Source organism: Brachyistius frenatus, unplaced genomic scaffold, assembly GCF_029030835.1.
Source record: "Brachyistius frenatus isolate BFR_SWC_R1_liver_20210118 unplaced genomic scaffold, ASM2903083v1 Contig_46, whole genome shotgun sequence".
Lineage (NCBI taxonomy): Eukaryota > Metazoa > Chordata > Actinopteri > Embiotocidae > Brachyistius > Brachyistius frenatus.
The window spans coordinates 1,303,679-1,325,428 of record NW_027210645.1 but is presented as its reverse complement, the minus strand read 5'-3'; the positions used below and the strand labels follow the sequence as shown (position 1 = coordinate 1,325,428).

The 21,750-nt window shown below is 44.6% G+C and overlaps 2 protein-coding genes across 3 annotated transcripts in view; one reads left to right on the top strand and one right to left on the bottom strand.

Moving 5' to 3' along the window:
• ctdp1 (CTD (carboxy-terminal domain, RNA polymerase II, polypeptide A) phosphatase, subunit 1) overlaps positions 1–9,336 on the bottom strand; it is a 76,785-nt gene extending 67,449 nt beyond the window's left edge. Inside the window, exons 1-7 of the mRNA XM_069703387.1 lie at positions 9,022–9,336; positions 6,562–6,645; positions 5,654–5,747; positions 4,345–4,473; positions 2,838–2,988; positions 1,652–1,742; positions 1,012–1,178 (exon numbers count right to left, since the gene is read on the bottom strand). Coding sequence (XP_069559488.1) covers positions 1,012–1,178; positions 1,652–1,742; positions 2,838–2,988; positions 4,345–4,473; positions 5,654–5,747; positions 6,562–6,645; positions 9,022–9,320 — 1,015 coding nt within the window. The 5' untranslated portion in view covers positions 9,321–9,336. The remainder of the gene's footprint in view (positions 1–1,011; positions 1,179–1,651; positions 1,743–2,837; positions 2,989–4,344; positions 4,474–5,653; positions 5,748–6,561; positions 6,646–9,021) is intronic.
• Positions 9,337–10,831: 1,495 nt separating this feature from the next.
• On the top strand, positions 10,832–21,539 carry adck5 (aarF domain containing kinase 5). Of its 2 annotated transcripts, none has more exons than XM_069703385.1 (15): positions 10,832–10,961; positions 12,002–12,093; positions 12,182–12,331; positions 13,354–13,429; positions 14,311–14,511; positions 14,602–14,742; positions 17,041–17,154; positions 17,249–17,380; positions 17,498–17,581; positions 17,660–17,741; positions 18,934–19,012; positions 19,089–19,180; positions 19,272–19,524; positions 20,420–20,536; positions 20,636–21,539. In XM_069703385.1, the coding sequence occupies exons 1-15, from the start codon at positions 10,938–10,940 to the stop codon at positions 20,736–20,738; spliced, it is 1,740 nt and encodes a 579-aa protein (XP_069559486.1). In that variant the 5' UTR covers positions 10,832–10,937; the 3' UTR covers positions 20,739–21,539. The 2 variants fall into 2 exon arrangements, with proteins under 2 accessions (XP_069559486.1, XP_069559487.1); XM_069703386.1 differs by having other exon boundaries at positions 10,832–11,100.
• Positions 21,540–21,750: the final 211 nt, after the last annotated feature.

The following is a 21,750-nucleotide window of genomic DNA, read 5'->3' as shown; positions in this document are numbered from 1 at the left end:
CATAAATTGCACAAATTTTGCCAACTTTGAAATACAATTTTATTTTTTTAGAAAAAAACTAGTTTTACAGGTGATCAAACTTCAGGTATTGCTGCTGTTTAACCTGGAATTTCTAAGTCTAAGTTCTCATACCTGTTTGTAAAATCTATTTTACAAAAAAAAAACATTTCAGTATTTGCATTTGTTAAATATTTGCAAAGATTATAATTTGATAATGTTTGCCATTGTCACCACGTTAGTTTAGCATGCTAAGAAGTTATAATTAAAGAACACAGCTGAGAGTGATGTGAATGTCATTAGTTTTGAAGGTATGAGATCATAAATAAAGTAAAATTTTGACCTTGTGGTGACACCAGATGAAAGGTTTTTACAGTTACTGCGGGGAACATCAATGTCTGTTTAAAAGCAGTCCATCCAATGGTTGTCCAGACATTTCACTCAAAGCCACTAATGTTCACCTCATGGTGGTGGTGGAAGCTTTGGACATATTTAAGTGGACCAAATGGACAGACCAGCCGGCAGACTGATACTGCTAACCCTTTCTAAATAAAAGCACAAAATATGTTATATATAAAGTTATGATATGACCAATATTTTAGATAATACGACAGGGCCTCTGATCATCACTGGAACTGGTCATTTACTCATAAAAGCACCGCCACAGAAGGTGTAACACAAAGTTTTTAAAAAGTGAAGGTGGCTCTTCCATTAGAACCGTTCTAATGACGAATTACAGGCGGCAGCAGATCACAATGAATTTCTAATTAAACTTTTAGAAGCATTAATAAACTGTAAGTACGGTACACTGTGTGTAATGGACTGCAGTTAGTCAGTGAATCATGCTGCTTGTTAACTTCAGCACAAAGTGCCTCTCACAGAGGAGTAGGTGCACAGTACTGGACAGACCTCTCTGATGCCGTGTGTTGCATAAACTGTGAGCAGCGTAACCACCTCAGCGTCCTTCTACGAACACTTCCATGTTATCAAAGATCTGTGGGGTCCACACGTTACCTTTCCTGGCCATCTGGGCCTCCCGTGACCCGGGGGGAGCGTTGATGTCTCCCGTGCCCTGGAAGTAGATGTATTTCTTCACAGTGATGAGGTTCGGTGCAAACTTCCACACGTCCTCTCGGTCGTCGATGATGCAGACCATCGAGTCCCCACAAGGGAAAAGGTTCCTGTCACGGGAAAGGGATGCACAGAGTGGTAAAACTTTGTGACAGATGCCCAAACCCGGACGCGTCGTTATTCAGCTGTCTCTGATCATCGGGTTGTTTCAGTGACAGATAAATAAGGACCACTTCAATCTTTTACATCAATCTTTTTCTTTTTTTTAAATATATTTGTAAGTGACTGTTGATATGAATTGACACTCAGCAGGAATAATACATGTCTGCCATTTGTGATCAAGTATCACCAATTAAAGAGAAAAAAGACAGACTGTTCACCATACAAACGGTTGGAGAAACTAAGAAAGTATTGGGACAAATTCACTGCTGCTGACCGGTGGAGAAAACCCACACAATCTAAGTCCCTCTTTTTGCTTTAAAATAACACTGAGTACAATAAAAGAGGACAAGTGCAGCATCAGCACAGACTTAACTGTCAGTGATCGATTTAGTTGTCATGTTTAACTGAGGGCCATTCCCACCTAAGATTCCCCGTCTTGGAGAACGGATCGATGCATTCATCTCTAGAAAGGATTCGGTGAGAGAAAAGCTTCTTTTCAGGATCCAGAAAGCCTAAAAAAAAAAAAAAAAAAAAAAAAAAGGGAGGGGGGGAGGTGAGATGCATATTTGAATGTCAAGTCAGCTGTAGCTTCCCTTTCAAGGCTACAGTTGGTATTTTACTTGTATTGAAAGCTAACAAAGAAAAAGCCTTTCATAAAGACGGTTTTATGACCTTTTCTTCAGCGTTTTCTAATGAAATCAATCTAACTTTCTCTGGCTTTCTTACCATGTTTGAAAAGACATATACAGCGTGTAAAGAAATCGTGGATGGAGATCCACCGTGGCTGAACGAGACAGTAACCGTAGAGGCTGCGATAACCACAGCAGAAGCTGTCAATAGCGGCAGCGCGGCACTGAAATATTATACTGTATAAATATATAGTATAATATTTTTTATAGTAATAAATAAATACATTTATTTATAAATCTAAATATATTTATATAAATATAGTTACAGTATAAAATATTATACTATAAAAATAATACTGACCTCCCTGCATCACTGCCAGTAGTAAAATCCAATTGAAAATGCATTAAACATTCATCATACGGAGGCAGAACAGAACTGTACTGGAGCTGCCCCTACTATATATAGTATGATGAAAGATCGCAGCCTGCATACCAAAAGGATGCCGTAAAACAGACCAGCAACACTTCAATATGACCCAACCTTGAGTCGTAAAATTGAAATATTCTCATTTACAAGCAGAGCAGCACCGATAGCTGCCAAAACTAAAGCTGGAAATAAAAGACTTGTTTACAGAAGCTGTACATGTTGCAGGTAAGCAGCCAAAATGTGAATTTAAAATACAGCTTTAACTAAGAATTTTAAAGTTTAGCACCCCTGCTGCTTGCAAACAACACAATTGATGCACAACACTGAACCGACAGATCAGCTGGAGCACAAAGTGTGAGCAGACACTTCCCTCTTATGGACACAAACAGGAAGTGCACGTGGAAGAGCTTCAACATCTAAACACTTTACTTCCTGTTATAGTTTAAATACATTGATAAATGGCCTATAATGCTTCATTATACCTTCTAAAAGATGTAATTCCCTTCAACGAAGGGTAGGTGCTGTAAAATGTAAAACAACAAGTTCATTACCAGCTATGGTGTGTGCATAAAGACGGCTCCCGAATGTGAAGACGTGCAGCTCGTAGAGTTTGGCGATTTTCTCCAGAAATTCCTTGCAGTGAGGCCGCAGTCGTGTGTGGAGCATCGGCTCTCCTCGGCCGAGCTGGAAGTGGAAGATGCCCTGAAGGAAACAACAAGAGCGTTAACGATCAGACACACACAGAAAGCACAGACACAGGTCTCTGCATGTGCTCTTAATGTCAGACTGTGAATAAGAATTTCAGTGGATCAGTGGTGATGAACTTAAAGCTGTTGATGTGAAGTGCTTTCAAGAGACAACTGCAAGGTCTTACTTCGAACCAGTGAACCAACAGCATTTTTGCATGTAAAAAAAAAACAATCATTTCATTTAATTTGAGGCTTCCATGTGACTTGACTAACATTAACAAAATTGAAATAATAAAATAAGAAGATAGTAAAATTTTTGAAGGAAGAAAAGAAGCTCCTTCTTCCTCTTACAAATAAAATAATGAACTCATAAGCAATGAAACACACCTGTAGTCAGTTCAAAACACTCAGTGGTTTTAGTACCTGACTTACTTGGTCTAGTATGACCAATATCTTACGGTGGCTACCGTTTATGTTTGTAGATGTAGATCCAGCTACAAAATAAGGATGGGTCATGTTTTAAAATTATTGAATCGTCATCAAAAACATTTTTTTAAATCAAATAGTTAATGTGAGTGTCATATTTCCTTTGTATTCACTGGTGCCTTCTACAACCCTGTTTCTTAAAAAAGTTTGGATGCTGTGTAAAATGTAAATAAGAATAGAAAGTGATGATTTACAAATCATGTAAACCCATAGTTAATAAAAAAATATATATACCAAAGACAACATATACAATGTTGAAACTGAGAAATTGTATTGTTTTATGAAAAATATGTGATCTTGAAAGTGTCTCGACTTTTATTTTGGAAACGAAGTTGTGGTAATGCATGACTACTATCAGAAGGTGGCAGTAATGTACCTAAAGGCAGTCGGCCAACTGTAATTAAACACAAAAAAAGAGAAGAAGAACATGGTCAAACCAGGCTCTGGTAAAACGTGTGTGGCTCTGTGAGATTAGAGAAAACTGTACAAACAGCAGAAACACACAAAGATGACCACAGATGTCAAAAAAAGTTCAGAAAAGTAAAACTTCTTCAAAAAAATAAATGAGATGAGTCTTTCGAAAGACAAATGTTTTTCTAGTTTGATGGCATTTGTTGAGCCAGAGTTTACGTTGTGTGTGTGTGTGTGTGTGTGTGTGTGTGTGTGTGTGTGTGTGTGTGTGTGTGTGCGCGCGTGTGTGCAACTCAGCTTCATTAAAGACTTTATTTTTAATTCTACTGGTGTTACAGAACAGTTTAGGAATGAATCATGACTGCATAGAACAAATGTTTCAGAATACAGTTGAGGGTAAAGCAGAGAAAATGAAAGAACATCTTAATTCCTTTTGTGTGTGTTTTACTGTAACGATATGAGGGAGCAGTACCTTGTTGGACATGCGCTGGCAGTGCTGTTCAGTGGTGTGGATCAGCGTCTGGTCCAGATCTACCATGAGGACCAGCTTTTTGTTGCGGTAAAGTCTCTGCTGGTCTTCTCTGCCCAGCTGTTCTGCTTGCTGTTTGAGTGAATGAAGATAATCAATGTAATATAAGAAACTCTGAACAACTACTGCTTCATGTTTTCATACAGCCTCTGTACTTTGTTTTTATGAAACCGTTCTTTACTTTACACTGCAGACGCAGAATTCAGCTTTGAGGAAACAACGATTGTTTATCACAATCCTTTAAAAAAAAAAAAAAAAGGTGGTCTATCTTGTGTGTATTTGTTGTCCTGGGATGAATGCTTCATATCAGAACTGCCCGTAAATAAACAGATTTGTATTCAACTGAGCTGAATAAGTCCAGAAATGCAGGTCAGTATTAAATGTCAAAAAGCTTCCTTTAAATAAATGTCTGTTCGGTCATTATGTGCTGCTGGATGAAGTAACGCAGTGATGCCTGAGCCTGTGGCCGACTGAGAAAAGCACCTCACAAACTGAACAAGCTGAAGGTCTGTGTCGACATTTCAGGGAAAAATCACAAGCCGAGTTAGCGACGTGTTTTCAATCACCCAGCAGTGGTTGCCGGAGCTAATGCAACCGACTGACTGACATCACACAGGAAACACTGGTTGGATCTCTGGGAAGTGAAGTCTAAAAACACTGTAATTAAACACAAGAAACTTCAAGACTCATTTCAAGCAAATAGACCAGAGTTTAGACCAAAACAAAAATAAAAGTAACAAAATATGAACCTCCAACATGATAAAATATTTTTCAATAATTAGATATTCAATACGTAACTTCCACTAGCTGACAATGGATCTAATCTCTTTTCCATTAAGCAGGACTATGTTATTATCATTTGTTTGTGTTAGAGTCATGTTCTCCTAATATTATGGAAGATTTTCACAGTTCTATCATAAAATTTGAAGACCAAACAGAAGATGACCATTTGAAGACAATTCAAACAGTCCATATATAATATATTGGAAAGATATTGCAAAGGTTGGGGGAGGAGGGAAGGGGTCACTGGGCTTCCAGGAGCAATACACACACACTTCACAATCCCTATGGGGATTTTCATTGGCGTAATGTATTCCCTATCCCCTTACCTTAACATGAATCATCACAAGTAAACCTAATACACAAACACTCTCTCTCACTCACTCACTCACTCACTCACTCTTCTACATGTGAGGTGTATGTGCCCTGCTCGCCCAGTCAGTCTTCCAGGTATCTCCATCACATGACTCACCTCAGAGCTGACCATCAGCTCGGGGACACTGTGCACCATGGAGACTGTTGCTGTGGAGATGGGAGTTTGCTGGTTTCCGTTTGTGCTCTGGAACCTGAAAAAGGAAAGAAAAAAGAAAAAAAAAAAGGAGAAAGTGGGAGTCATGCATTTTGTGTATCTCTCTGGTCCTTGAACATGTTGTGACTGAGAAGAAAAGGAGCTTCCACAAACATGCAAATTCAAATTTTCTTGACTTGGCAGCGGTTATGTTTGCAGCAAGTACAGAAAATACTTCAGTTACAAAGCGGCTTGGCTGATCGTTAGCCGCTCGACGCTCCATCAGACTCATCTCTTTTTGTTATGAAACATGTCATGAAAAAGTATGAACTACTTTTTTTTAACACTTCTGTGCCACATCGTATAACCTCACAATGCAAACTCTGAAGTTGAAAAACACACCTTTTAAGCAACACCTTTAAAACCAGCTCCACTTTTACACCACAGTAACAACACCACCGGCACGATGGTCAATAAAATCCGCTCTGAGCTCATCACGTTTTGGAAACTGACAGCTACGAATTGTCGATCATTATCCAAGTGAGAGGAGGCAAAGGGAGAGTGTGAACACTTGATTTATGGCCCGAGTTGATCTCAGCTTTCTGTCTGTGATCTCTGGCGCCACTTGATGGCATTAAATGAAACTGAATCTTCCACAAATACCAAACAGTCAGTCAGTGTTTTGATTTCAGGAATGTAATATCATAAAAAATAATGAATTCTTCTCTTGTGACTGTGTGACACTGTGAGCATTAACTTCTGTGTCCTTTCAGGAGGGATGTTTTGCAATCAGCTCAGTTTACGGCGAGAAGTCAACGAAAATGAAAACATAGAGGTTGAAGTATAAAAAGTGTGCGTCTGCATGTCCTTACTGAGTCAGATCCTGGCCACATTCTGCACATAAACCCTTCATGACGATGGGATGGCTGCATTCTTCCACTCTGACGATGACACCCCTGGAAAAAACAGAAGACAAGAAACATTAGTGGAGGTTCAGGACATTCGCTTTGGACAGGATTCTCATTACAGGAAGCTGTGTTTTGTCTCTGCGAGCATGCAAGGCCTCGGTATAAAGGAAGAGGTTATTTAAACGTTGCGTGTTTTAACACTTGTACATCACGCGATGAGCCGTGTGTTGCAAATCCAATCAACTGAACATGTCTGCATTCACAGGGATGTGAAGCTTTACACACACTGTGGCTTTGCTTTGTATTTAGAACACCACAGCTGCTGTAAACAAACTAACTTGGATCAAGTCATGTGAAATAAATTAGATGGAGACACTTTTTAAATGTGAAAAATAGTGAACATCTTCACGTGCTGTGCAATTATCTTGTGTCCCACATGCAAATCTCCTCTGAATCCTCTGCAGCCCAAGTGTTGAGCGATCGGTTTACTGTCACAATGAGCAGCATGGATATTCAAAGTCCGGAGCTTCCAGGGAGCACCTGGAGGCAGCAGGAGACCTCTCTCTCTCACCTGTAGCTCTTTTCAGTGTCCTGAATCACTAGAATCAGTGTGTTTATTAAATGAATTCATGCAAAAGATTCGTTTGCTGAATTGATCGGTGCCTGAATGCAGCTCTGACTGCTTAGTTATGACCTGTGGCTTCTGAAAGTGCTGTTGCTTTGGCAAACACACCAAACTCAGTTTATAGTTCTTGATATTTCAGAAGTTCTTGCTGAACATCAGAGTTGAATGCTGGTTGTTTTTTTTAAGGACTTTGTTAATTACCTACAGCTCAGCATTACTCTTGGACTAGTTGGGCCTGATTCCTGCAGTTTGAGCCGCTAACGACCACACGGCTCCTGTTCATTGTGTTGCACATTCAGTGGACGAATCACAGAATATGCAGCTTTTCTTTACAATGAAAGGATCTGAGACCGTCTGATCTGCAGCAGCACCGGTGAGTCACTACACTCTTCTCTCATGACGTTTAAAAATGTGTCTTTATCAGGGAAATCTGTTAAAACAACAGGACACTTGTTGGAATATGATGGCATCCCTGTGAATCAAACCCTCTAATCATTCATTTGCTCGCAGCTGACGAGGAGGTCAAAGTAAACTGAAAAATGCACCGATCGTTTCAGGAAGTGATTCAGTTCACTTCTTACGCCCCTAAAACATTTGTGAATGACACAGCGACTCTCGCCGGTCCGCCCAGTATCATGTTGAAGTGTGTAATGCATGCATCAGTCACCTAGAAGATACCGTGTCAATGTGATGTTTTTGCCTTGCCTCCGCCTGAAAAGAACCCCCCTGTATGACCGAGGTGGAAGAAGGGGGTCATACAATGGAGGTCACTGACTCAGTGGAAAAAGTGCCAAAGTTCAAAAAGCAAAATAGGATGTTGGTTGATGGATGTCTCAAACCCTGTAACACTGGCACCACCAGACCAAGGTACAGGTCATTGAGAGAGCAGGACTGATTCCTCTAAATACATCATTTCCTAGCCAAGAAGCTTTGGTACCTGACCCTAAACACGTGGTTACAGTTAGGCACCACGTGGTTTTGTTTTCGTAAACCTAACCAAGTGTTGGGTTTTCACGCAGAGGTGGGTTAACGTGACACTGACACAGTATGGTTGCAGTGTACTGACGCGTGTATTACAAAGCTTGCTCGTCATCACATCACACCTGTGACGTTTTCAATCAGCACTGTAAATATTTACGAAAATCAAAAAGCGTCAAAACGAATATTACTCATAGAAAATGACCAAAAGGTAGGTTTCTTGCATTTATAAATACATCCCATAGAAAAACGGGGTCGATTTGAAGACTAAATGCAAAAAAGATGAGCCAAACTTAGTGAAAAATGCGACCACTCCTCTACCTGTCAACACACACCGGGCACACGCCGCCTCGCATGCGACGGTCGGCTGCGTCAAGACAAACAACAGACACCTCTCCACGTGGTTTTGACTTCAAAATAAAGGTGTAAACTGTTTTACGGTGACGTACGACGGCGAGTTTATCAAAGCGACGATTCAAGAAATCACGTTTAACGCTTGCTAAAATCCCGCCTTTAAATGTATTTACTTTGTCCGTGTGAATATAAAAGACTTAAAACGCTCCAGAACACGCGATTTAAACGAACACGCTCTTATTTTGAAAGTGCGACTTCAGCGCCTGTTTTGTTTGTTTTCACAGACTTGACTGTGTGTCGGCTAGCAAACAAGCTAACGTGAACTTAGCACGGTTAGCTTTGTTAGCTCGCTGACGCACACTTTCGGGTCAGTCGCTGCGGAAAGACCCCCCCAAAAAACGGGTCTGACGCGCGGCCGGTTCCCTCTCCGAGCAGGGGGGGGGGGGACCGGCCGGTGGGGGACTCACCCGGGAGGTATGACTTGTCCGGGTTGACAGCACAGCTCCTTCACGACTCCGGCACGGTCCGATTTCACCTTCTTCTCGGGCAGCCGGGCAGCCTCTGCCCCCCTGTCCCGGGGCACGGGGGCGCACAGGGCGAGCACGGAGTCCACGTTCACCAGAGTCCCGGGCTTCACCCTCCACTCCAGGAGCCGCAGAGGGAGAGCACCGCGCGGCCAGCATATATCCGCCACCTGCGCCGCCGCCGCCGCCGCCGCCGGGCCCTCCGCTGCTGCACCGCCACAGTCTGCAGGAGGATCCTCCATCAGCCTGCTCTCTCCAACACACACACAATAAAAAATAAAAATCCCTTCAGGTTTCGGCAGCGGTCCACTTCAAACGTCGCCACTCGTCCTCCCGTGTGTCGTGGAGCAGCGGCGCCGAGGAGGATTAACACAACCCGCTGATTTGAACCCAGCAGCTCTCTCTCGGCTCCGTTCACTCTTCCCGCCCGTAAACAGGAAAGCGCAACACTGCAGCGACGCAGGTCGCTACAGCTTCCGGTGGACCAGCACCGGAAGACACAAAGCGGTCTCCTGAACTTTCAAAATAAAAGCCCCCCCTCCCTCCTCCCTCCCCGCCGTACGGCTCGCTAAAACGCTGCACAACAACGGTTTTACTACATTCATCATCTGTTGGTCCCGTTTGTTATTTTGAGTCCCTGTTATTATCGATTTTTACGGGATATCTTTCCAGATTTGTGAGCGAGCAATTTTTTTGCGACTTTTCTTTTGAAAGCCGAATAGTATTTACGCTAAACTGTCATTTCACAAGCTGTAAAGATGCATCATTTTACATTTATAATATTATTGTATCATACTATGAAAGTAAATGACATCAAAATATGGCTATTATGACAAAACCCACTCAAGCTATCTTTGTATTTTCTTTTTTTTGTTCCTGTTGAATAACTTTCCATCATACCTGACATGATGATCATCTAGGGAGCACACGAAGGCAACATTACCTGACGTAAGATGACGTAACACATGAATAATACTACAGCAGTGTCTCATGTGGTCCAGTGTGCAGTGTGCACCCTTACTTACTTACCTTTTTTGCAAACAGACACCCTGGTATGAAAGTATTCAGGAGGTCAACTGTGTTGACATAAAAGAAGTTACAAAAAAAAACCAAAAAAAAAAACCACTCAGGTCACAGGGTAGACCACATGACTGACTCTCAAGGTCAAATATAATGTTTAATTTGTCTCGCGCCACTCATTTAATCAATGACGTGTAATTTGGGCACCGCCTGCCAGAGAGTGCGCGGTCAAGAGGAACAGCTGCCCGGTCCAAGATGTCCGTCCGCTGATACTTCACAGAAAATGGAGAGCACCTTTTTTCCTTTTCTTTTTTTCTTCTCTCTCAACAATGACCTCGTCTGACTGAAAGAGAGTTTTGAGTGACCACAAAAGACAAATTAAAGAATATGAAAGCACGAGTAAGATGTGTTTTAATTACAAGAGATCAATGCGAAAATGTATTGATTTGTATAAGCGAGGCTACAACGTCGATGACCTTTTACAATTAAAATGAATAAATCGATGTAAAAACGATCCTCAGCAACAGCAACAACTGTTCAGGCTTTAACACGATTACAATGAAGCAGCCAAGACTTCGCATATTAGGACGTGCGGACTCCAAATAAAGCCCCTCGGAAACTATTTGTTTTCGACCGTCCAACTTTGAAGCGAAAGCGGAAGTGGACGGAAGCGAACCCTCTCGCGCTCCTCGTGGTCCACCAACTCTTCGGCTGAACGAGCTCGTAGTAACCGTTCATGAAGGCGGCAGCGCACCGCGTCGGCGACCCTCCGAGCAGGAAGGACACTTTGGCCATTAACTCGTCGCCGTGGCCGCAGCTGTGTCACCGCCCCGGGGAACATGACAGGGGAGACCTCCGGAGTGGTAAACTAATCCTGTCTTTAAATCCGGATCGGCTCCGGTTCGATAGAAGCGCCACAGCTAGGTGACTCCCAGCTAACTGCACTTAGCTGGTCTTTGCAGCCACCGGACGTCCCGGTCAGATAAAATGACCTTCACAAGAGTACGTTTGGATATTTTTCATGGTTGCGCAGCTGTATTTCTAAATGTTGTGTTTGTCATTTTAACTTTGAGAGAAGCTCTGGGACTCGGTGCGTGTGCGCGCGTGCGTGTGTGTGCGTGTGTGTGTGTGTGTGTGTGTGTGTGTGTGTGTTTTATATGTCAGTGCTCGGGTCCCTGACATCACTGCTATCTGTAAATCAATTTATCAGCAGAGACATGAAGTCCCTCGGATGGAAACAGCACACAAAAACAAAGTATGATCCCGGCAGGCCTTGATCTGAATCCCTCCTCCTTCCTTCACACACACACACTCACACATTCACACTCACACACACACACTCACACATTCACACTCACACACACACACTCACACATTCACACTCACACATTCACACTCACACATTCACACTCACACACACACTCACACACACACACACACACACACTCACACACTCACTCACACATTCACTCTCACACACTCACTCTCACATTCACACTCACACATTCACACTCACACTCACACATTCACACTCACACACACACACTCACACATTCACACTCACACATTCACACTCACACACACATTCACACTCACACACTCACACATTCACACTCACACATTCACATTCACACTCACACACACACACTCACACATTCACGCTCACAACGTGCTTTTTACTCCAAACACACTGTCTGGTGAAGTCAGACTTGAGAGACATGTGGCCCGCCAGGGTCCAGAGTTCACTTGAAGTCATGGGTCAGACATCAGATAACGCCTGCTTTGGGAAAACAAAAGTGAAATATTAGATGGTATAATTTCCTTTTGTTGTAGTTTTTTTTGTAGTTTTTTTTTAGATATAATACTGAAGGGGATTGTAATTCAGTGCTTTTGTTTTCTTTAGTTAAGACTATGCCTCCGTCACCTGGCTATGCTGCGCAGACATCCACATCCGACCTCGTCACTGCGAACAACCAGATCCTCCAGTTCACTCAGGTACCGACAGAAAGATCCCATTAACAGCAGCCGGGCCACGATCGTACATCAACTGACTTCATGTCTTGACTGTTTCTGCTCCTTCCAGGGAAGGAAAGCGCAGAGGGCTGTTGTGGAAAACCCTTGTCGGCCTCTCCGTCGGTGTGCCTGCAGCAGTCGGTGTCCGGTACGCTGTGTCCGACCCCAGAGACAAGAGGAAGATGAGGATTGTAATTGAAGGATTTGGTCGCTTCTGCAGGTTTGTCTTTGTCGCTATCGCTCGATCGAACACGTCAGCGTTGAACTCACTGGATTTGTTTCAGGAGCAGTTTGTCAGAGAGCTTAATCTGAATTCGTGGGGCCTGATTTACACTGTGAGCATCTCCAAACCAACCCGCTGTTTGCTGATTTGTGAAGGGCTGAAAAGACGGTTGCTGTAATGATCTGTCACAGTTATTACGTGAAATCTGACTGCAGTCATTTTACATCATCTTCAGCAACATTTCCATTTTTCTGTACAAAAATAGCTGAATGAAACGAACATAAATGTCATATTTCCAACGCTTTTTTTAATGACATCATCTCGTGCCTTCTTTTTCTGCTACGGTATTAATAGCACTTATGGAGAATTAGCACAATAGTTTTTGTTTATTGGTCCTGTCACTGTCAGTAATTTATTTTTATACTACAGTAATAAGCTTTGAATATTTAAAGGTCCCATATTTGACATTTTTCTGTGTTTTATTTTCAGTCTTGATTTTTATAAGAAGATATTTCGGTGGTTTTAAGCAACAAAGAACATCTCAGTATAGTTTTGGTCTTGCTGCTTGGTAGCGCTGCGATTTCTTCCTCATAAAAGTTTGGACAGCGAGCCGTGCTGAGGATGGATGTATGACGCGAGCAGAAGTTGGGAAAAAACGGGTTGTGTGCATTTCTCTGTTGACTGAGTGTTTTGACACGTTCACAGTATTTAGAAAGCACATAGACCTGGTTTATAAGCAAAAGAGAAACGGAAATCTGAATATGTACAATAAGGGACCTTTAAGTTGTTACTCATGTCACAAATGGTGCATAAAAAAAAGGCTGAAAGCAAACAAAAATATATATTTATGATTTAAATGTTAGTAAATGTCTCTTGTTCCTCATCAGGTTTAAACTCCGATAAGACTTCTACTAAAACAGTGGCATTAAAATAGACAGAAACAGAAAATTAAATCTGTGTTTAGTTCTGTTCATGCGCAAGTCGAACCTTTAAAGGTCCCGTCCTATGTGTATCCTCAGGTCTCTCTCTGTGGGAATCTTTATCTCCATGGATTACTGGTGGACCACCAACGTGGCTCTTCGGGGACTGGATGAGGTAAGTTCCATGCAACCGGAGTGGGTCAAGGTTGGTTTGGTTAAAACGGCTGTTACACTCCTCAAGGTGACAGCTGGACTGATGTTGACAAAATGCGGAGGAGCGGTACATCAGTTCACTTCACGATCACTTAAATTAACTACGGTGGCCATGAAACTCACAACAAGGCAAAAGCTCCTCTCTGGAGCCGGATGTCGGGTTTGTCCCTTCTGAGCTACTGTAGAAACATGGCGGTGCAACACGGCACACTTCTTAGAAGAAAACCCGCCCCTGATGTAGATATTGAGGGTTTATCCTAAAGGTAACAAAATCATATTCAGGTGATTATAAACTTATAAAAACAGTTCTTCTAAATCCTGAACACCAAACCTTTAGTGTGGCATTTTAATAAAGTTGTAAAAACACAAAAACTATTTATTTATTTATTTAGTAAAACATTGGCCTTTGCATAAAAATGGACGCAGCCTCTGGGTCCAAAAAGTGAAGCTAAGTCCGAAAACCACCGAGGGCTCCAAAAAGGTTCCGGCTCTATCACCTATTAGTTTCCTGGCAGTCCACAAAGAAATAGTCCCATCATTGATTAAATATCTGGCCTCAAAACATGCTACGTTTGGGGAGGAGGGTCTTGTTTGATTGACAGGCCTGTGGCGCAGTCACAAACCTATCAGCGGGCGGAGTTTAGTATGGTCAGGTTTCCAATCAGATGGAGTCAGCTCAAACGCTCGCTCCTCCCCAGCTCATCCAAATATGGTCACTTTAGTCCAAATGTCATCATTTCGTGGTTTCTGAGACACGTGGCTGTAACAACATCATCTTACCTGTCGGTTGACGGTGCTTTTTATTGTGGGCAATCCTGTCTCACTTCTGTCCTCCCCTGCTAGAGCAGCCCATCCTACGTGAGCAAGATGTCAGCCTGCCACCAGAGGGCAGCAGAGTGCATGGTGGAGGGAGCCATCAGCAACGGGGGAATATACATCAAACTCGGCCAAGGTCTGTGTTCCTTCAACCACCTGCTGCCCCCCGAGTACATCCGCACGCTGCCGATCCTGGAAGACAAGGCCTTGAACAGGAGGTACAGAGAGGTGAGAACCGCCACACGAACAAGGCGCGGCCCGGCCCGGCGGGAGAGGACAGCTGGAAACTTGTCAGGACTGTGTTTGTGTCTGGAACAGGTGGACGCTCTCTTCCAAGAAGACTTCGATAAGAGCCCCGAGCAGGTTTTTAAGACGTTCGACCGCGAGCCCATAGCTGCTGCCAGCCTGGCTCAGGTCCACAAAGCAGAGCTGTTCGACGGGACTCCTGTCGCTGTGAAGGTGAGGGCAGACTCCGACACCAAAGTCAGCATTTTAGCTCTTTTTTTTTTTTCTTTCTGCCTTTTTGAAATGATGTCACAGTCGTTAAAGACTGACGTATGTTTAGCTTTGAAGGGGAGAACATTTTTACACGAGAGGCGGAACAAAAAGTTCCGAGACTGTTCGTGTTGCGTGAGCAGAGTTCGGCACCGTGACGTTCACGGAGCAGAAGGAAGCTACAACCTTCATCCGTATGTTTTCCGAGTTACGTCGCCTGATCAACGTCACAGCCTGAGTTACATGAGCTTTTGGGAACCACCGGTACGGCCACATTTGCAACTTGAACTCGGACCTGAAACTTGAGCAGAATTTTCTGTGGAACGTTTGGGGAACAGAGAGAAGTCCGAGGGAGCCAAACTTGGGTGTGTTTGTGGGCAGGGAGCAATGATTGTGCCATCGCGCCACAGTTCAGGTTGCTTGTGAGTAATGTTTGTACAGCAGAACTCGTGTTGACAGTCTGAACCTGAGGAATGAATTCACAGTGAACAACCCCGTCGATGTCAAAGAGGTCCTGGTTGCATTTCCGATCTGACTTCTTTAGTTCTTTAGTCTTGGACGCTCTGCCCCGCCTGAAACACAAATGTCACTCAAAACACCTCTTTCTTCATTGCTGTACTTGTCTGAAACATTTCAAGGGTCTCCTCGCCAATTTCCTGAGTTGGTTTTGTAGTAATAATGATAATAAACTTTATTTGTATACCTTTCACACAATAAATGCAGCTCAAAGTGCTTTACAGCAAGAGAATTACATGAAAACAGATATAAAGGAACATTTAAAAATCGAGAGAGGAAATGGAGATGCATAAGATAAAGTGCAGATAAAATAGATAAAAAAAATTAAAAACAAAATAAGCATTTTAAAGGTGTGGTAGTTGTAAGCAAGTGAATGGTCTGCACTTGTATAGCACTCTGAAAACCATGTGAAAGTGCTTTGAGACTGTAAGGTGATATTCACCCATACATATTACATTTCATTTAATTTAGTTGACGCTTTTATCCAAAGCGACTTACAATAAGTGCATTTCAACCATGAGGGTACAAAACCCAGAACAACAGGAATCAAGAAAATACAATTTCTTCCAGAAAGCCAAACTACAAAGTTCTATCAGTAAGTTCTATTTTAAGTTCTACTAAAGTTCTACTGTTCAAGGTAAAGTCTGAAGAGGTGTGTTTTTAGTTTGCGGTGGAAGATGTCCAGAGTTTCCGCTGTCCTGATGTCGGTGGGGAACTCATTCCACCATTTAGGAGCCGGGACAGAAAACAGTCGTGATTTAGTTGAGTGTTTAGCTCAGTGAGGAGCAACAAGCTGATTGGTGGAAGCAGAGCGGAGGGAGCGGGCTGGGGTGTAAGGTTGGACCATGTCCTGGATGTAGACTGGACCTGATCTGTTCACAGCACGGTACGCAAGTACCAATGTTTGGAAACGGATGCAGGCAGCTACTGGTAACCAGTGAAGGGAGCGGAGGAGGAGGAGGAGGAAGAGGAGGAGTGAATTTAGGAGGTTAAAGACCAGTCGAGCTGCGGCATTCTGGATGAGCTGCAGAGGTCGGATGGTACTAACAGGTAGACCTGCCAGGAGGGAGTTACAGTAGTCCAGACGTGAGATGACCAGAACCTGGACCAGAACCTGGTCCAGAACCTGGACCAAAACCTGAACCAGAACCTGGACCAGAACCTGCGCCGCCTTCTGAGTGAGAAGAGGACGTATTCTCCTGATGTTGTGCAGCATGTATCTACACATATACTTATGAAACTGAGCTGGCCGCCATCAGGAGTACATTGACACACCGATGGTATGCCATCAGAGGCAGTGTCTTGCCCAAGGACACTTAGGCATGTGGACCGGAGAAGCTGGGGATCGAATCAGCTTCCCTGACATCTAACAGCTGGTTTGTTCCACAGCTTTGGAGCAGAGCTGACAAAAGCTCCAATAAACCAGCAGCAGATGAGTTGGTGACATTAAATGTGATGTGCGCTCATAGAAACGCGTGTAACTCAGGGTCTGTTGTTGATGAAGGGATCCACCTTGGAGGACTTCCTCACAGAGGTTAAGAGTTTCGTCCTCTTCGTGCCGTGCTGCGCTCTTGTTTGTGCACCACAGGAAGCGTCTCAGATGTGTTTGATCGCACCATCGCATGAAAAACAGTCTCATCACGGATCAAACATGTTGTTGTGGTCGTTTTGTTGAGTTCACAGTCAAAAGTGTGCGGAGTGATCCTTTAGAACCTTTTTTTTTGGTCAACTGCTGGTCCCCCACAGGTGCAGTACATCGACCTCAGGGATCGGTTCGACGGTGACATCAGAACACTGGAGATCCTGCTGGATATCGTGAAGTTCATGCACCCCAGCTTCGGATTCCGATGGGTCCTCAAGGTCAGGAGACGCGACTACTCCCCGGTTGACCTGCTGGATCCTGTGAGTCTGAGAAGAGCTCTTCCTCTCAGTACGTTTGTTGTGGTGTCTGCAGGACTTGAAGGGGACGCTGGCTCAGGAGCTGGACTTTGAGAACGAGGCCAGGAACTCTGAGCGCTGCGCAGAGGAGCTGAAACACTTTCAATTCGTCGTCGTGCCCAAAGTCTACTGGGAGCAGACCAGCAAGGTGAGCTCGTATCTGTGGAGCAGAATAACTGCACTTTGAAACTGTCCTCCTTTTTCCATCCGTCATCATCGTCATCATCATCATCTTCTTCTCCTCCTCCTCCTCTCTGACACCAAGAGGGTTCTGACAGCCGAGTTCTGTGACGGCTGCAAAATCAACAACGTGGAGGAAATAAAGCGACAAGGATTAAACCTGAAGGATGTGAGTTGGACGATCGCTGCGTTACTATTAACGTAACAATTTATCGTCCGTCTGAAACATCCAACACTTGTTTTTCAGACGGCTGACAAACTGATCCGAACGTTTGCCGAGCAGATTTTCTACACTGGTTTCATCCACGCTGACCCTCATCCCGGAAACGGTTGGTACACCAGCACACAAACGCGTCACGGTCTGGGGGAGGACGTCCTTTAGCACGTTTAGCATCACTTAAAAGTACGTGCATGTTTGTCAGTCACCCCTGGCAACCAGCTTAACTACTTTATAATTAGTATTCGTATACATTTATTTTAGAGGCGTTTGTATCTGCAAATACATCAGTAAGTCCCAAGTAGCTGCAGAAATACCACGAGTACTGGACGGTGCTTTGTTTATACTTCACCTGAGTATTTCTGCTTAAACTCCCCGTTTATTTTACAGATGTAGTATTAGGAGCTCAAAAAGGAAAATATGATCCAGTTGTTAGAGCCGGTGAATTCTATGTATTGACTGATGCAGTGGATGTTGTCACGAAAGTATTTTTGTAGCTTTAACTAAAACGAAGGTATATAAAGTTTATAAAATGAACTCTTCAACAGCCACGACAGTGAAACGCAACTTTTAGTAATAATGATAAAAAAAAAAAAAAAATGCTCACAGGGCAACATTTTAAGCATCGAGTACTTTTGTACTTGAGTATTTTGATTTTCTAAAATAGATTTTGAATAGTAAAGTATTAGTACTCAAAGGCTGCTCCAACAGTTTTTAAATTGAAGTGGAGGTCTACGTTAATTAGGAGGCAACGACCGCAAACTATCATCAAAACTGTTTACGTTGTATGTGAAGAAGGAAATATGAGCTTTGTTTCAACTAACAAGTATTTAGAGGTTTAGTATCAGAAATCGAACAGAAGCTTCAAATGTTTCCGTCCAAAGTACTGAAACAAAAAAAAACTGTTGTGGGACATTTCCGTGTTTGCGATATTTATTTTAGAAAGACGGATTTTTAGCTTTTAGTATTTTCCAGGTTGTGGTTGCTCAGTTTTGAGATGAAGCTAGATGTTCGACGGGAGACGTTAGTCTTCTGTGTTTGGTCACGACATCAGGCGGCTCCTCGTTTAGCTGAGTCGGCAGTTCAGCTCAATTTCAGTGAAACCTTCCTTTAACTGAACGTGGCAGTAAAATGGAATAATGATTCTTGGATGATGAATAAAACTAAACGGTTATAAGTTACTGCAGAGTTCCCCGATGGCGGCTCCTCGTCGTGCATTCGGATTTGAAAAAGTCACCCGAGGTTCTTTGAAAATCGCAGTCACGATGACTCGGGTCGATTTCTCTCTGATTGCGTGTCGTCAGTTCTGGTGAGGCGAGGCCCCGACAACAAGGCGGAGCTGGTCCTGCTGGACCACGGCTTGTACGAGTTCCTCAGTCAACGGTAAGAGGAGCCGGCTGAATCAAAACCTCAAAGACGGTGTTTGGCTGTCAGCTGTAACGGTGACCTTTGACCCCAGTGACAGAGCGGCCCTCTGTAAGCTGTGGAGGTCTGTCGTCCTGAGGGACGAAGCGGCGATGGAGAAGTACGCCAACGTGCTGGGGGTCAAAGGTGAGAAACGTCTTGATGGTAGCGTCAGTGAACGGATCCGATTTCTTTCAGTGACACAAGAAGTCCGTTTGTCACGTGACTCGCCCCGCAGAGTACTTCCTGTTCTGCGAGATGCTGCTGCAGCGACCCATCAACATGCGCAAGCTGGGTCTGTCCAACATCCTGAGCCGGGAGGAGACGGCCTACATGCGGCAGATGGCCATCCACCGCTTCGAAAGCATCATGCGGGTGCTGAAGTCGATGCCGCGGCCGATGCTGCTCGTCTTCAGGAACATCAACACGGTCCGAAGCATCAACATCACGCTGGGAGCGCCGGTGGACCGCTACTTCGTCATGGCCAAGAGGTCAGCGCAGAACCCGCCGGTGCTACGGCCGCTGTGTGAGGAGTGACGTAGTTCATCAGAACCACATGACCCTCGCACACATAAAATCAGTTCAACTTAAGAAGCATTTAAAGGGGGAGAATGTTATTGAGCTTTTTTCCGACAGCAGTCAAAAACGGCCTTTAACCAATCAGCATCGACCACCAGATGACGTAAGATTTTGCTCACGAACTCACAAAGCTGTAAACAACAAAGACTCTCCAACAGTGAGCAGAGTGTAAAGGACCATATCAGACCTTCTTTTTGTTTAATTGTGAGCATTGTTCTTGCTCCACCGTCGTTTCCTCCATATTTGCCAGTGTTGCTACCAAAGAGTGTTAAAAAACCAACCAGGGGCTTATGATCAGTGCTCCTTCTCTAGATGATTTCATCAAGAATTAGACATCAGGTCTCAGAGAGAGGTACGTTTGGGGGCGTGTCTGGTTTGATTGACATGCCTGGGCTGCAGTCAGCGCTCACTCCTCCCCAGCTCGTCCAAATACGGCCACTTCTGGCTCCAAAAGATGGCGACAGTAGAAATGCCAGAATGAAAACGGCAGTTCACAAACCGACGTCTGACGTCAGGCCTCGCTGCCACTCGGTTGCTGCAGCTGTTCGCGTCGCTCCACCGAATCTGCGGCGTCTGAATGTACCTTCCTCTGAGGGCGGCGGCGGCGCCGGTGCGGCGCAGGACCTCGGTATTTCTAAAAAAAAAAAAAAATTAAAAAAAAAGAAATCCTGGTTCCTGGTTGGAACTATTTTTGCTCTGAAAGTTCTCATTCAGCCGAGTTTGTTCTGCCACTGTGACTTTGTGGAGAAAATAAGTTGCTGAACGTCAACGAAAATGTTTTCCACGTGTTGCGTGTTTTGTTGTCAGTGCGGTGCGAGGTTGGGGGAAGATCCAGGCAGACCGGACGGGGATGCTGCCCAGACTCTGGGTCTTCCGCTGGGGGAGGACGACGTGGGAGAGTCTCAAGTTTGAGGTTGCACTGAGGTGAGCGAGACGTTCTGTTCGTCCCGCGAGACGCCGAATTTGCGGTTGTGTTCCGTGTTTGTTCTGCGCCACACGTTAACAACACGCCTCCCTCCGCAGGTCGGAGATGGCGGTGATGAGTCTGACGCGTGGCTTCCTGAGGCTGCTCGAGTACTTCGGCCTCGCGTCTCTGGATGCCGACATGTACGAGTACCTGAGATAGTGCCGCCGGGGAACCCAGAACAAGGAGCCATATTTCAAGCACAAGTGACTGCGAGCAGCCTTTCACGACCGCAGCCGCTCTGCCGCCGCTCCACTGTGAGCAATGTTCCCTCGCCAACTCGCATCCGGAGTCGGCACGCACCGAACCGGGGACGTTGACGCACCGAACCGGGGACGTGAACCGAACAGACAATTTGAATCATTTTAATTCATCCCGAGACCTTTAAAAATATATATTTTTGTTGTTTTAGTGTAATTTTAACAGAACAAACCCATCACATTTCAAACTCAAGATCATTTAAGCTGCAGTTAGTTTGAAAGAATCAGGTGACATTCATCCGTTTATTCTGCCGGACAATACGAGGTGTCGTTCGAGGACGCTTCCTGTTGCGGAGCGACGCTGAAACCTTCACGGGGAGGTCCGAGCGATGTCGCTCGATCGACGAGCGGCGCCCGAGTTCTGTGCCTTTTTGTGCGGCTGTAAAACCGCCGGTACGTGTGCATTCGCAATTTCACCATCGCCCCTGAAACTCGAGCAGAGAGCGAATCGCGTGTCCGATGTTTGGTGGACCGGAAAGAAGTAGCGGAGAGGCAAATCCGGTGAGGAGAAACTCGTGGGCTGCCGTTGTCGGACGACCGAAGTGCCGCCGCGCCGCAGTTCGGGCGGTTTACGCCAAACGTTTCCCCTCGTATGCGGCGGAGCCTGACAGTCTGACTCCGGGGCACAAAGACCCCGCTGCTCGTCCCCCCGCCCCGAGGCCACGCAGCGGCTCGTCTGGCTCCGTGAACTTCCAGGGGCTCTGTTGGCGATTTCGAGGCGGACTTAAAACTGAACGCGCGCTCTCTCTCTGCTCGACAGCGAACGCACCCGGCGGTCACAGACTCACAGCTGCTGATGTCGATCAAGCGACGTGACTCGGGACACTTTCGGCATCATGTTGCGCACCTCCATCCTTTCACAAGCGCAGCGGGGAACAGTCGGAACGTTTTGATCGCACTTTGCGGAAGCGGCA

Bases quoted from the DNA above. Each gene is read 5' to 3' on its own strand.
- adck5 (XM_069703385.1), top strand. From the start codon at position 10,938: ATGACAGGGGAGACCTCCGGAGTG. The intron at 12,094-12,181 runs GTACCGACAGAA...TGCTCCTTCCAG, and splicing joins AGATCCTCCAGTTCACTCAG to GGAAGGAAAGCGCAGAGGGC. The intron at 19,181-19,271 runs GTGAGAAACGTC...CTCGCCCCGCAG, and splicing joins CAACGTGCTGGGGGTCAAAG to AGTACTTCCTGTTCTGCGAG.